Here is a 16361-nt window from a genome sequence, read left to right on the forward strand (position 1 = left end):
CCTACCACCTACTGTTGTAATATGTTACAGACCAGATGCCTAGAGTTTTTATAAAAAAAAAAAAAAAAGAAGATTTTAAAACGTTGACTTTTTCGAAATTAAATATAGCTGATATTACCGTCTATGTGCTTTAGTTGATAGCGGGCACACCTCGCCGTTGTAGCCCTTACAAACTGACTAAGAGGACAGGCTTGCTCCATGAGGGTGTACCTTTCGCAAGCGACTCGAAAGGTTGAAGTCATCTAATGCAGTCTGAAACGGTTTTCCCAAGATAAAAATCCTTTATGATTGAGATCCTTCATCCACCAATCCAGCGGCGTTTGACATATGTATATAATACATAACCTTTGTCGACATTCATGTATATACTGAGATTCACTTACACTTTCCATGATCATTTGGAGAACAGCCAATTCCATACTTGGAATCAGTACTGGGATCATCCTATTTGCTGTCGACCATTAGCTTCAAATTATAATGCAAACTTTCCCTAGTACGGCGGTCGCAGTTCGAAAAAATGACGAATAGGAAAAATCAGGCTGCCTCATAATTCAGGCCGGCAAGAGGCCTGATGTAATGCTTTAATAAAGTAGAGTGAAAGTGTGGAGAATCGATCGTTTGCAGAACTTCCCGCAAGTGCTCAGTTAGAATCTAGAACATCGTCAACATATGGTCAGAACTGTATGGCCGGACGCCAATACCGATAAAGCTAAGTAAAAAAAGGTGCTCAATTTGCTTCGTATTAGACTCTCATCTTGGAAATTTCGTACGCTATAGGCCGATTTGGAAGCTGAGCTGGCCATCTCTAACAAAATATTGAACTAAATTACTTTTCATCTGAAACGAATTGTGAGGCTCGGCAGTTGGAGCCTTTCCCGTTTATAGCCGTTTATATTGCAACTGCAGTCTTCCGAAATAACTGTCACCGTAAGTAACGACAGGTAACGGCGCCTTTAGATCTTCGTGACGTGTGTACAAAGATAGCATTTGCTTACAGAAAGGTTTCTGCTATTGACTGTCGTTAAATGCACGTTATTGTGGCAATCGCACGTACAACTATCGGTTGTTACCGTAGGCTTTCCAACATCAGAACTTGTAAAAAAATTGATTTCATAATTCGTTGTGGTTTTTTTTTTCCGTTTTCTTTAGGTGTTAGAATACTGCCGGAAATCTGGGTTTAACACATATTCATTCCATCTATTTAAGCTGCATGTGTCTGCACATAATTCTAGTGCTCTAGTTGTTTGCAAACGCTGGTGTTTGCCATCAGTGGCATCCTCAAATGTCAGCGGGATCTCTGTTCGCTCCCAGCCTGCAAACCAAGACCCAAGTAGTAGTTGCCAATGGTTCCTACGCGACACCTGTTTTCTGATATGCCCCCGACGAGCCTGTTGGGTTATTAGCGGTCAAAAGGAAAGCTAGAAATAGAAAAAAAGGGACTACCGTGTGCTGTTTTTGAAAGGGCTTGGTCAATCCTGTTTGCGGCGATCCTTCCAATCTTGGCAAGAGATTGCTTGCCGATACAACACTGATAACATGTTGGTCAAACACCCCTTTACGTTATGACTAAATTTGTCATCAAGCCAAATTCATGTCGGGATATCGATTTTACTGGCTTCTGAACTTAACTTTTTTACTGCAAGGATAAACACTTTATTCGTATAGTCTACCGAAAGCTCTAGATGAACAGTCGACAACGTCATACCCAATGAGAATTGGATGCACGATCCTACAGCAACCCTTTAAAGACTGATATTGTTCTCGTTGTTAAATGGAAGTCCTGGAAAAGTCCCGTATTTGGTATTAGTTCTCGTAAGTATAAGGACGTGTATCTTTGCATCTTTTGTATTAATTTTTGTTTTTCTGTAATCGATTTGAGTGAACGTAGCTGGTTTTATACGGGTAATTCAATTAAGCAGGGAAAGAGTTGTAAGGATTAGATCTCTTTGTAGCGTTAGTAAAAAGCTTTAGAGTTGTGGTCGTTTGGAGTAAAAAATATGCAGGCACCTCGAACTATTTCACACTGAGCTAACGCGTACAGACACAGTGGCAATGTATAGATATTGGCTCCTCTATTCGAATATGGTATTTCCTCAATATTGATATTAAGAGTAGACTCATATACCCTCTAGATCAAATCTCGCTAGATCTTCTCATTTTTAGGTTTTGTGCAAGAAGCTCACAAGATACAGCGCCAAAAAAACTTCTTAGATGTCCGCATGCTTTTTTCGTACATTGAAATCCATGTTCATTGAGAATATATACAGAGAAGCGCCTTCGAAACACACACATTTCCACCAAACTATCTGCAACTATTTTTCTAGGCGTCTTCTTGCTATTGTCATAAATTCAACGTCTGGTTGCGTTGCCTCGTTGGCCTTCACTGGTGCGCCCTGACGCGAAAACAATGAAAAAAAAAACCTACGAGCACCGGCGGGGACGGTACATCACACCGAACAACAGGAAAATTCAGGCCCATACTAACAAGCGACGGTTCATGACTGCCGTGGAAAAAGTAATTTTTTTTTCTAGATTCTTTTACAAAAACGTTGCCGATCGCTATTACTACCTACCTACACCTACTGAACAGCAATACCAGTTACTGCTGATAACATTATCAACAGGCTGGCGACTCTCCTAGCAGTCGTTAGCAGAATAAAGTGACAGCACGTAAAATTAGTGGGTCTTCCGTCGAGCGTATATAGCTGTGGTTGTCGATCATTCAGGCCCTGAATATCTCGGCCGAACTGAGGTATCATAACAGATTACATACGCCCTCATATGAAATGTCCTAATAAAGCTTTGCAGCCACAGAGACTATACCTTGACAGCGATGTTGTATTAACAAAATCGTCCGCTTGGTCAGCCCAACCCCACATCCGACTGACCTTTCGTATCCAGCAATTCAGGAGCAGAAAATTTTCGAAGCATTCTATAGAAAGGCTTGGTCATATACAAACTTCTTTCAAGCTCCCATAAAGTTATCTTAATGAGTTCGGTATATGTATGCGCTACGCGTTGTAGCTATAGATAATAATAGCATGACAATAGCAGCCGTGACCTTCACATAATAAGGACCTGGTAAAAAATGAATGGCATTGAAGTGGACGTTGCGATTCACTGTCGCGCAAACTCTGCTGCCACTCAATTAGGCCACGCAGTCATCATAAGCAAGTCAGGACACTATGCGATTGTATGTAATTTCTTTACCTTCTGCCCTTTGGCATACGAGAGGCATAAATTCGAGGTCAACTTTGGCCTTCCTAACGGACCTAGGGCCCAAACAACGGAATACCTCTGAAAACCTAAGAGCAGACGATTCCAGCTTCATTCATTAGCCTATCAAAAGTGATCGTATGAGGCACTAGAGGGGATTTTTGTTGTGAAAAAGAATAGGAATTCAACATCGTACGCAATAAAAAGAGACACTACCGTATTCTCACATGCTGTACGCACACACTCACGTTACTTTTTAAATATTAAATAAATATGGATGGTATGTAGTAGAAGGGTAAAAACAAATGGTAACACGTTAACTTTCCATAGCAGCGGTGCAATCTGTTTTTGCGATCGAAAATTTGCGCGGGGACGCAGTAGTCTTAAATGACTGTACTTATATGTAAGATTTTACCTTGATTATAATGATATTTTATACTATAATCCGTCGTTCGATCCTTATTATTGCATCAACAAGAACTAATATTTTTATTAACAAATATAGAATAAAAAAGCAATAGTTATTATTAAAATAGTGCCGCGAAATCCACCATTTTTCGATGCAGCCTCTTGCTACTGAAAACCGCTCATATTAAGGTCACGAAGCTCTTGCCAACTTTGAAATGACTACGGAAATTTAACGCTGTGTTACGTGCTACAACAGAAACCTTCCTGTGGTTGCCTACTATACTAAACTCTGCAAATATTGAAGACCCTCTGTGTTGCGCCCATTTTTTCCAATAACTGTTAAGTGTCAGCGTAGAAAAAAAGAATTGACCTAAGGATTTCTAGCACTGGGGAAGAAAGTAAAGGAAACTATATCATAATCCAGAAAAGTTCTTACATACTAGATAAAGTACCATCTGTGAGCCGTGCGATATATAAATAGCCTATCTGATTAGAAAAAATAAATGTTGATGTTCCACGCCACATAATGTTAATGTACCGTAAAATTGACGTGACGTTCATGGAACGACTGGCACAATGTCTGCTGTCAACACATTACCCAGCACATACGCGATAAGTCCAAATGGGGCTAGGCTACTGCTTGAGTTTGCAGTAGCTAAAGCCTGAGCAACTGGAAAAATCTTGCCCCAAACTTGCCACAGGCCAAAGAAGGCCTCAACAAATCTCTTGAACTATGGCGCCCCTGACACGGCCGAGACGCCACAATCATAGAACATGGTAGCCTTAGAACGTGTTAGGCTCCTGCTATCTGTCCCGTGGTCCACTAAGCGTGATTTCACACCTGTGTAATTATAAACCAACAATTGTTGAACGAATCCATATTTTAGTTTGTCCTGTGCAAGCAGCATCATTGAAACCAACTGGTAGTTTTATCGTGTCGAGAATAAAGCGTTAATATACGCAGTGTACAACGTCCTTGTCACAGTTACGTCTGTCCAATGCCTGATCCAATTTTACTCATAAAAAAAAGGTAACTACAGAATAACCGCTCATGACCAATACCATTTGCAAATTAGAGATATAACATTGCTATAGATTAAGAAAACTATCGACCGTTGTCGTCATGGCAACCGTAAAGGTGGAGTTTTAATGGTTGAATACTAGTACAGCTGTAATTATTAGGCCTCGTATCTGTATCTCGTATCTACCTGCCATTTAGGCTAGAATAATTATTTTCGTCAGTAATATTAAGGGTATCCATATTAACTGCTTTGCTTTTCATATGCTGTTTGTTTATTGGCCCGCCGTACCTTCAACAACAGTATTTTTCAAAGAGTGCGCCATTCCGGCTTGGTCTAGGAGGGTCACAGGAATCTCAAGGGGTAGTAACAGGCCCAGTGAACCGCAAGCAGAAAATACAAATCTGGGATTCAGTAGTCAACGTGGTCCTCGTTGAAGGTCGAAAGCTTCTTCCGATGGACGAAAATGGCCTCAGCGACCCGTTCGTCAAATTCCGACTGGGCAATGAAAAATATAAAAGCAAGGTACTGTAGCAATGACCTGAATAAATTCTCATATGCAGTATGCATTGCTCCCGAATAGTATTAGCATAATTTCAATTTTATTCCCTCGCTCATTTCGCTGTTTTCGACATTGCTTTTTGCAGTTCTGTCTAAAAACGTTAAATCCACAGTGGCTGGAACAGTTTGATCTGCATATGTACCAAGAACAGCCGAAGGTACTCGAAATCACGGTTTGGGACAAGGACTTCGGAGGTCGTAACGACTTCATGGGAAGGTAAGCACGCAGCGTCGAAAAGCGCTGCACTCTAGAGTCTCTTGTATTCATGTTCTGCGGAGTTTCAACGGCACACTATAACAAACTCCGCCAGTATATCCTGTAGTGTATAGTTCACACGCGGAAGATTACAGCCACTTGAACAATCTACTTCGTGACACGCCCTTTCGTAGGCATTCTAAGGTAAGTGTTGACATCATTCCTCACTTGACGCTCCTACATGGCACCCATTTGGAACAACGCGGCGTGAGCCGCTTCATTTCTTGTCATGTGTCATATAGGAGATAACTCATATGAAAGCTTCTGCATGGGTAGTACCCTCAAAAGGCAAAATCATAACAAACAACCCAGTCCGAGCTGCTGAGCGGAAAGGCAAACACCATATTCTCGAATTTAAGCAGTGGGCATAGAAACGACCAAAACCACCACTTCACAGCTCGATCAAGCTTTTTAAACTGAAACAAGGAGGTCATCGTACCCCTGCTCCGAGAAACCTCTCAGCCGACACATAGGAAAAGAATTAAGAGCAAAATCGAGCGCTTTCGTTAAGTTGAACAAATGGTGGTAAGAAGTGAATCTGGAAAAAGGATTGTCATCATTTCTTCTAACAACTGTCTGATGGTAGCCTGCGATTTTATCTCATTTCGAGTGATCGATGCGGTCAGCTTGACTTCATAATGGTTTTTTGAATAATACCATTGGAGCAGGTATTACTTACTGCTTTTTGTTTTTCATTATCATCAAATGTCTCCATTTATATACAATACAATAATATATACATAATATAAATACAATAATTTACGACAAATAGATTAGTAATTAACCGTTTTTGGTTAAATTTTCAATTCTGATGCTTATTGTAGGATATGAGTACATGCATGGTGCATGAGAAAGAGACGCGTACGGCACTATCTCTGCAAAAGTCGGTGTCACTCGAATGTATCAATATACCATACAGCACATGCCAAATTATATATCCAAAATGATCGCAGTTTTACTGAATAGGTAGCTCAACACGTATGAGTACATATTTGAAGGCAAGGTTTTCACTTCAATGGCATATGAAAGCCATAAAGAAGTATATAATGAGCGGGCTTTTCAGAGCAGACGGTGCAGTCATCTATGCAAAATTGTTAGACCTAAGCACTCTGCCGGCAGGTCTTTCAAACGAGTGTATTTCAGATGTGGCTGGTAACTAATGATAGATTGTTTATGAGAAGTCGTCCCAGTCATTTTTTCGTCGCACGTTTTTTAGAGCTAAAATCTCCTCAGGCCAGTATAATATTGCCATCGTCGTTCTGTTCCTATTTCCTGCAAAGGCCAGCCGGCGTATTGACTAAGCGAGGGTTTTAATAACTTTGAGAAGTGCTCCATGGACTACTTCGAAACCTCCATCTGATATGGAGCCCGGGAATACCGTACTATGACGATGATTAAAAGCACACTACAACAACGCCGACACTATGTTTACATAACGCTTATCAAAATACAAGGATTTACGACCATTCTCAAAAACTGCCACCTTATAGCACGGTGGTAAAAACCTCTGACGGTATAATGTTTAGCCCCAACTTTTCAACAATCGTGAGCTTCTCCTTTTCCTATAAACTAGTTTGTGAACTTTGTATACCCGCTGCGTAACTGCCAATTCTACAAAGAGAAAACGTCGATTTCAAAAGCTTCATATTTGTTCAACACCTGGTTAATGATGCAGTCAATAAAGCCGTCGACGAGGAAGCTACTAAAGGGGGGTTCGAACATTATTCTAAAGCAACTTCCACATGCGGTAGATTATAGTTTCGTACGGCTAGTCGTTGTCCTATATACTAAGGATACCAACAAACGCAATATGTATATGACCCCATGTATGTGAGTGACGTGACGGGAACGCTTTCTGTCGCTTCCTGTAAACCAGTGTCTAAGCAAACCCCGAAAGGTAATCAGTAACAGCGCACCACATCGACTGTTCGAATATACGCCAAGTGTGAGAGCTTAAAGTTGTACTGCCATTTTGTTACTGTCCTTAGCTTTTCTAGCCTGTAGAAACCGTACGGCAAAAGCGCTGGATCCCCGGATAGCTTCACTTGCCTTAGGGCGCATGTCTGAAAACCTTTTGCATTAAAAAGTCGATGATTCGGCATACTATTCAAGATAAATCGTACGGTAGTTCAAAACTAAAGTCGCCAGGACGCAGTGGCAGTTTCCGTCGACCCGCAGCGTCGGAAAATAGCAGGGGTACTAGCATGGCTAAGCAGAAGAATGAAGACTTTCTGTAAAGCGGTAATACGTTTTATGAGGAAAATGAGTGAATGAGGCCCAGTCGATGAAATTCAGTTGCGGTATCGTGCTCGTATATAACTGTTCTTCAGCTGTGGTATTTTACACGAGATATTAAGAATACGTGATAACACTTAGCAATAGCGGTGAGCTCTGCAGAAACTAGTTTTTCCTGTTAATCCAATGTTACTGAGCAAAGTATAGATGAGCTGGAGTGTACTGTTCGCTTAATGGTATGGGGAGCGAGCTTTGGCAACACAAATAGCATGGAAATGATTTGCGGTGTACAATCTATTCTTTCACGCTAAATATATAGGGCGCGGATCCTAAATTAGGACAGATGTTTGTTGTAACGGGCCTGCGTTCTCTACTTTCGCTATTAAACAAAAGCCAGTTCTTTTATAACAAAATAATAGATTCGTCACGGCGAAGAACAGTGCGAAGTTCTCTAAATTGCCAGTAGAAGCCAGCTATTATCCAATTTCTACGCGCTGGAAAAACCCCCGTTCAAGCTATTGTAAACTTTTTGGATAAATCTAAATCGACCATGCGCCATGCCGCGTCGCAAATAATACGTAACTGCAGAAAAAACAGAAGTAAATTCTAGCCTACCACAACGAAAAGTCCACGACAAGGAAAGAACGGTGCGAACTTCAACGTTAATCACTGACGTCCAAAAATGTATTTCGAATTATCCTTCTGAGCACTGATGGGAAAATTCGGTGTTATTGAGCATACAATATGAACGACTGTTGCCGAATAGCGTAGGTATACGTAAGACGTCATAACGGTCTGGATGTTAGAACGGCCAGATGCTTTCTAAGGATCAATTTAATCATAGTCAGAGATATAACCGGTGTTAACAGCTGAAAAAATGGGGCAGAAGGTGGCAAAACATTTCTTATTTTTCTTAAAAAGGATCGCTGATTTGCTAACCATCCAAATCATGTAATTATTATGAATAGAAGCAAATGCTTCAGCAGAGTTTGTGCTTTGATCTGTGATGTCCAGTGAAGGAGGTGTCATGCTACCATGCATATTCTAGAAGAATGAACGCATAACTGAAGAACTTTATTTGCATATTCTATAAAAGCTGTTGTGCATCCATGGATAACTGAAACACCTGAAAGAGGACTATATGTCTTCCGATATGCGCAGCGTTGGAAGTTGAAGACATGTTCTGAGATGAGGACGTAAGGGCACCAAACAGTTCTTCATTTGGACACGATAAATCATAATATGTGGCGCACCACTGACCAGAAGCCCAATAATTCTTACGTCAACTTGCTAGCTCGTGGTATTAAGGAAGTCTTAGAAAAACTGCAAGGAGAACATTTGAAACGAGCCTGTGAGTAGTTCAGGACCGAAACTGAAGCTGTAATCGCGGGGAATTGTCGTTATATTGAATATACGTAACCATCAGATATAATTCTAGCGTCTGTAGGGAAATGGTTTACACTTTGATACAGGCTAAAAACTAAGCACAAGGAAACTCGTAATTGAGGTCTCATACGCTATATGGAGAGTATTTACACGCAGGTTGGAACAGAAGTTTGTCGATATTTACGAGAAAGTCATTTGACAGTCTGAAAACCTTCATTCTATATATCTGTACAATATACACACTATGTATTTGAACGCTGTACTTATGTAAGATATCTGCCAAGGATATTTCTTCTATTCAAGGCTGATTATTTAGCTGGGAGGTGGCATAGGTACTAGAACTATAACTTATACATCTGCGTGTTCGCATGTTTCTTTTTTTCAATAGAGCTAGCATCGATCTTCGTTCTCTCGAGCCTGAAACCACACATCCGATCTGGCAGGAATTGGAGAATGGGGCAGGTCAGATCTTTTTGTTAATCACAATCTCGGGTACTCAGGTTTCGTCTGCTGTCTCTGACCTAGACTCCTATGAACCAATGGAAAATGGACAGAAGCTCATAGCCAACAAATATGTAAGTCTGTCTATATTCTAGACACTCACTGAGATTTTGAGTTTATTACTCTGCGACAGGAAATAAATAGCCGCGCATGAACAATGCACAAGTGGTTCCATCTTTTCTATGCAAATAGATTTTTTAAAGTACTAGAGTAAACTTCCTCGACCTTGAGACAAGATTACTATCCTAGCTATTAGTACTTTAAGCAAGTACTTCTACAGGTAAATCTCGTTAAATTTGCATGCATACAAGCGTCCTATAAATCAACTATTTGCTTATAGCGTATAGAATTTTTATTCATTGTATCAAAATACACAGCTCCATTTTGAGTTCGGCTTAGGGGATTACAGTCCCGATGAAATCATGTACATCGGCTTTAGGAATTATTTCGAAAATGTTTGCTTGCGTGTTTGTTTGTAGTTGGGTGTTCGGGTCGTTCTGAAACAGTGCTACCGATTTCCAACTGTAACGCTGTTGAGAGATCTTTGAATTTTGATCAAACTGCAGGCCAGTGTCTGGTTTCCTTGGTCACTTCTTAAATTATCTATAGTAGCAATCTCTGATTTAAGCAGAGATAATGGAAAAAAAACAGCAGCCGAAAACCCACAGAGAACATGAGTGATCCAGATATAATCTATGATCAGTTATTATAATGTAGCAATATTAAAGCACCGGCCGGAAACTTTAGTAACAATGACGTTTCCAACTGTTACAGACCTTCGCCAATAGCTTTCGAAATATGAACGAAGTTGGATCTCTTGTCGTCAAAGGTGAACATTTTCATAATAAACGAAATATTACTACATATTATATATATATTTATATAATATGACATTATATACAATATTTATATAATATACATTTAATTTTACTGACAGTATCAAAAAACATGGTCAGTGCTTCCGATTAAATTGGAGCCATCTTGCAAAACTAGTAAGCGAATTGAAAATAGTGCACTAAACAATGCGGAACGCTTTATCTGTATATTATGCCGAATAGCTCTGAATAGCTGATCAAATGCAGAAGCAGACTGTGGATCTTTCCTCTACGGATGCTTATAAGCATGAAGTCGCCGAGGAGTGTCTTCATTTTTTTACTACCACTTAGAGGCCTCGTCGCCTTCCAACTGCATTAATTACACCTTCTGATGCTTCATTCCTAGTTCCTTCCATAACAAATGAAAGGATAACAGAGTCCTGTAGCTAAGGATAATACTCCAGTACCTTTAACCAAATAAGTCTGTGACGTTAACTCTGAAGAGGCTAGTCTATACCACATGTCTCCTTTTTTACGAATCAACTGTCGGCATCTGCGAAAAATACCCAATGGGGCGCGGAATAAATCTCTCTGAAAGACCTTCTTTAAAGAAACCTCCCCAACGTAAGAATCTCTTCTACTCCGACCGCATTCAAAGGTTACTGTCAGGTAAGAGGTCGTGAGCTGTTACTGTTCATGCTGCTAGAAAACTGGATAGCTACCCATCGGTCCAGCCATCCATGCTTCCCGCCAAAATATTTTCTAATAAAAGGCTTACTCCCACTCGAAAGTGTCCTTGAGGGCCATGAACCGTAAGACACATCTCCACCTAGCGCTAATGGTGTGTGGCTTTTCCGCGTAGAGCCGTTAACAACGGCAGTTGATCTATTCTAGCGAGACAGCACTGAGCTTGACATGTTTAGCCGAACTCGACGAACGCTCATACTTGCCGTTGTTGGTGTTAAATACCAGAGAAATTGGTTAGTCTAAAGGATGTCCCCGTGATAGCTTAGTGGGTAATGTATTTACCTGTTAATCTTAGAATCATGATGTGGTCTAGCTCCGAACCCGGGGATAGATACACGTTGTTGTTTCATGCTAGTAGCCAGCTGTCTGATGAAATGGCAAACGACGATATCGGACGAAAAACCTACAAAGGATGCTGTGTCCTATAGGTTCATTACATCGTCTGATTGTCTGAAGCCAGCTCCAGTAGCCTTATTGCGGTTGTCCCATTATCAAGGACCATTACGACTCTATTATGAAAAGGCTTCATTAAGAAGACAAAATCGCTTAGTCTCTGCGTGGAAAGAGAAGGCTAAAAATATAGATAAACTTGCATAATTGGTTCCCTGTTTTGACAGTGATGACATGACAACCGATCAGCCATCATTGATTTATTGTGTACGCACCGTCTGTTTACAGGATACTTCGATGCGAGATATTTGAATATTAATTTATTACGTCTTCAAACAACAGAGATCGCTTATTGCACTCTTTACATGTAGAAAAAGGGTGTACGAAACGGGCTCAAAACGAGCTCAAAGAGGTTTGCTGTTCTAATTTTAGCTAGGTACTATTTAACATTATCTCAATATTACTCTGTGTTTTAGTGTTTAAGGCGATGGGTTTGACAGCGGCTGATATCGGAGGTAAAAGCGATCCATTCTGTGTTCTCGAGCTCGTCAATACCCGACTACAAACTCACACAGAATATAAGACCCTTTGCCCAGAGTGGAACAAAATCTTCATATTGTTAGTATCAGTTTAGTGAAACGCAACCATATTTATCGAAGTAGTTAACTAGTCCATAAGAATCAGGTAGTCCGGTCCTCGTTGAATTTTAGAAATTTCGAAATTTGACTATTTGTAGTACTTTTAAATGTTTTTTTTTTACGTTAAAATGTTATAATATTTAGGTTCTTTGTACCGCTGCGTGATGTTTAATTAAAGTGGATATACCTCCGTAGTATGTTTAACTCAGTTTTTTTTGGAGAATGGAGCATTTTGGCTCAATTGGCCTATTGGCGTCGGGAGCTATTCCCCTTTTTCTCAATGTTAAAAACAGTCTGAAGCCGCTCTTTGCTAACCTTAAGGTGCATTTGGGTACGCCGCTTTATGTTTTTAATAACCACATATTATAGTACAAGCGATATTTGCGTATACCATTTAGGACTATTGCTGGCTGTCAAAAACACGTAAAATCGGTGCAAATTTTGCGATTTTGCTTGCACCTTTATTTCTTATAAACCAGAAATCTTTTTTCATCTTACCTAAGAGTTCACGAGTGTGATACAAAGCAGAACTTTCTAAGCAGAACTCTCTGAAGATAACTCCAACGTTTCAGCCTGTTTTAAATATTTTAGTGAATTTAGCCTAACGGACTATGCTATAAGAGGGAAAAGTACTTCCAATGCTGGAAAATGGGAAATATTGTAGACTGAATGATAGAATTAGAGAAAGAGTTGTTACATGATTAACAAGCGAGAATAATGGTATTTTTACCGCTGAATCCTGAGGGAACGAGTGTAAATGTTATATTTACTTTAGTTCAATCATAATTTAGTTGTTATTGTTTGGGTCGTTTCATTACTCATAAAAATACATACACTATACTCTTCGCATGCCAACCCTATTATCGCATCCGTTACAAACCGATTAAACAAAACGATAATTCACCTCTTTATTTAACGAAAGTCCTCTTTTGAGAGTAGTGCTCCTCCAGTGCCCGATTAACGCGATTATGGACAGGCAGAAAACTGCCTTTTGTTACATTGATTGTTCTATAATTTCTGAACTGCTTGATACAAAAGTCTCACAGGCTATGGCCTAGAATAGGACAAAAGCATGCCGGGCTTTTTACTACTGGCGACACTTATCTTCTAATGTCGACGGAGACATGCGAGGTTTTTAGACGTCTATGGGTTCCTTACAAAAATATTTGAAATACTTGTTGTCTAGGCAGCTCCACAGCTTTTCTACTAGGGTTCAACTCAATGCTAGTTGGCAATTTTTTAACAATATAACGACGGTGCTACGTAAATGCTAATTACAGTAAGCTGCGAGATATTCACTCCGTACTCGAACTCACGGTCTATGATGAAGACCGGGATAAAAAAGTAGAGTTTTTGGGCAAGCTTGCGGTGCCCCTAGTCAGCATACGTAACGGTGAAAAGAGATGGTACCAGCTCAAAGATCGCGAACTCAAAAAACGAGCCAAAGGCCAGATCCTTCTTGAGTTCGAGGTCGTCTACAATCCAGTAAGTGCCGCTCTGGTTCCGTTTCGCATACACACAAGCATTGCCTCAGCGTAGCACCCGTTCAAAAGAACAATTAAGTTCAATAAGGTTAAAGTACGACTGGAATCAGATTTCCAAGTTAAGATAATAATAGCTTAACTGAAAATAAGCAGCAGTATTAAGAATGTTCGTTTAGTGCGTTAAAAGAGGTACATAAACGAACAACTTACAGCGTGCTTTAAATGTAACTAGCATATTGCTTTCTATTATTGCAAATTCTCAATTACAGATCAAAGCGTGTGTACAAACATTTACTCCAAAGGAAGTGAAGTTCATGCAGATCGATCAGAAATTTAGGCGGGTTGTAAGTATAGCCAACCAGCATTAAAAAGATAATTTAAATAAAGTAAAAGACTGGGTTGATCACAAAGCAGGGCTCGACTGTCTCACCTTCTAACAGCATCGAGCACTACAGGACGTCGTCCTGTTAAACAGATGTCATTACATTTGCAACAAGAAAAGGAGTCAGCCAACGTGTTACCCAGTTTGGCCGTCGCGCAATTGCATACAGACAGCGCAGAATCAGACGTATTGACGCTCCCTATTATTTCCAACACAAGACTACGAAGTAGTTTTGAGTCTGATGACATTCTGAGGTCGTTTGCATTCTTAGCGGATTAACAGACGTCATAAGTGGAACGAGGTCCGTCTCGAAGAGGCGCAAAATCTCTTCGATTTATGTAACGGCCAACGAAATAGTTCTTGAGACAAGCATGCCCTACAACGCAAAATACGCAAAATCTGTGAAGAGTAACTTACTTGTTTGTATATGACAACATTAAAAAAGACCACATACCGGTCTTCCCAAAAGGAGTCACCTTGAATGATACCATTTCAGATGTAGCGACCAAAGTCGCCAATAAAATGATGAGGCTTTTTACGTGTGCCATAAATCAAGCTCCGGATAAAAATAGACCGGTGCATCGACTAACCCTGATTCATCATTCTTTTCCAAAAAAAAAATCAGTTTGCATTGAATTTGTTTCTTGAAATAGAATGAATACGGTGCACGGAAATGCGCTCTGTTCCCACCTTGAGTAAATCTATAGAACCCATTTTTAGCATTTTTGTCGCTAGCAATTACAGTTGCCGTGTGCTTTGTCGTCAGGTGTTCATGCGAAACGTGAACCGGGTAAAGAGTCTAGTGATGCATATTGTCGAAGTGGGCCGCTTTGTCAACTCCTGCTTCCAGTGGGAATCCGTTCCTAGGTCCATTATCGCATTCGCAGTAAGTACGGCCAGCCTAGGTTAGGTCACATCGACCGCACAAACAATGTTACAGCATTAGAGGGCGTACGCTTGTAGCGCTCTGCTACTAATTGTATGCATTGTACGGCTGACTGGACACTCGGCCATTCAGACCGAAGTACGCTAAGCCATTTTCTGTCAATTGTAAGAGCCTGAACAGGCTCGTTGATTTTCAGTGGAATTCGTTAAGGTATTGGGTCCAATTCATTGAGCCAGTTTTAGAAAAATGCAATACTCGATAGTGCATCGCTTACTGAAAAAGTTGTCTTAAGATCCACAAATATTCAGTTTTCAACGATAATCTTAGCTGATAGTGTTCCCCTCTATGGATTGTTCCTATGCATCGCTTACATTAGCTTATGCTTGCGCATATGTCATCTTATGATTTCTACGCAAACGAAGTGTAATTACTCAAAGTTTGGCTTGCAAAAAGACTTCCTTCAACCCTTTCTGAAGCAGACGTCGTAATGGAGGCCTATGTCGAACAAAACTTTAACTTTCTCTATCTGTTCCCTTTAATTCTCTTTCAGTTGTTCTTGCTGATTACGTGGACAGCGGAGTTGTACATGTTCCCTTTAGCGTTGTTATTGATATTCGGTAAAAATTACCTTTTCGTTCAGATGACTGGTTCTGCTGGAGAGGACGAGGTACGTGAAAAGCAAATATACATAGATCTATATGTATTCAGTTTGTATTAGGTCGGGGCAAGAAATTATTATACAGAAACTGAACATTTGCTATACCCGGTTAATTTTGACGCGAAGTTGACGCGTCTTGCTCTCCGAACTCTTCTGCATTGGCGACATTGCTCATGTTTTGTCTGCGATCTTGAGTAGCAGTTCTCTGTTCGATTAAGTCACCAAACGGCGCCGCCCTCTTCGTCACTCTTCTGTCGTTAGAATGTAGTTGAAACCGTCTCGAAAGTTCCGAGTGGCGGACGAATTTAAGAACTGGAAATCTAGATTCGACAACAACAGAAGGCAGTAATGAACCGTAGACTTTTTAAGCACGTGGGAATTTCACCCAGTCAACTTGCGAGTTGTCCGTACAGTTAATAACTTACGCTATCCCAGGTTGCCTGAGTGTGCTAGAAAAGTTTCCGGGACGGGAACGTGTTGCCATTTTCCAATCGCTTCGTCACGCGATCTCATTACCTGTCGACAGGAAGAGAACTAATCTCTCACAAAAAATGTTCACGACCACAGACAATATTTGATGATAATATTTGGTGCTAGCAATCTCGGTTAGATATCGAGCGGTTGCTGGCATCGTGAGAAGATCGTACAAGAGTCGATGAAAATGCTCTCCTATACGCGTGTGGAACGCGAAGCAATGGTAAGCGCTTTAATATGAGCGAATAAATACCACTTAGCACCTTTAACTGAATAACTAAAACGATGCTTCAAGAATTCTGGAA

The 16361-nt window shown here is 40.4% G+C and overlaps 1 protein-coding gene across 17 annotated transcripts in view; it reads left to right on the top strand.

The window, feature by feature from the left end:
* Positions 1–16361, top strand: part of Mctp (multiple C2 domain and transmembrane region protein) — a 73378-nt gene that overhangs the window by 49544 nt on the left and 7473 nt on the right. For 15 of the 17 annotated variants that reach the window (XM_086990056.1, XM_022806908.2, XM_086990057.1 and 12 more), the window contains 9 exons: positions 4947–5168; positions 5291–5421; positions 9470–9656; positions 10357–10411; positions 12011–12152; positions 13453–13657; positions 13926–14000; positions 14805–14924; positions 15475–15591. In XM_086990056.1, the coding sequence (XP_086846182.1) occupies positions 4947–5168; positions 5291–5421; positions 9470–9656; positions 10357–10411; positions 12011–12152; positions 13453–13657; positions 13926–14000; positions 14805–14924; positions 15475–15591 (1254 nt within the window). The remainder of the gene's footprint in view (positions 1–4946; positions 5169–5290; positions 5422–9469; positions 9657–10356; positions 10412–12010; positions 12153–13452; positions 13658–13925; positions 14001–14804; positions 14925–15474; positions 15592–16361) is intronic. The other 2 variants (XM_086990055.1, XM_086990058.1) reach the window with 2 other exon arrangements.

The sequence above is a fragment of the Varroa destructor genome, unplaced genomic scaffold, assembly GCF_002443255.2.
Source record: "Varroa destructor unplaced genomic scaffold, Vdes_3.0 BEIS01000005.1, whole genome shotgun sequence".
Classification (NCBI taxonomy): Eukaryota; Metazoa; Arthropoda; class Arachnida; order Mesostigmata; family Varroidae; genus Varroa; species Varroa destructor.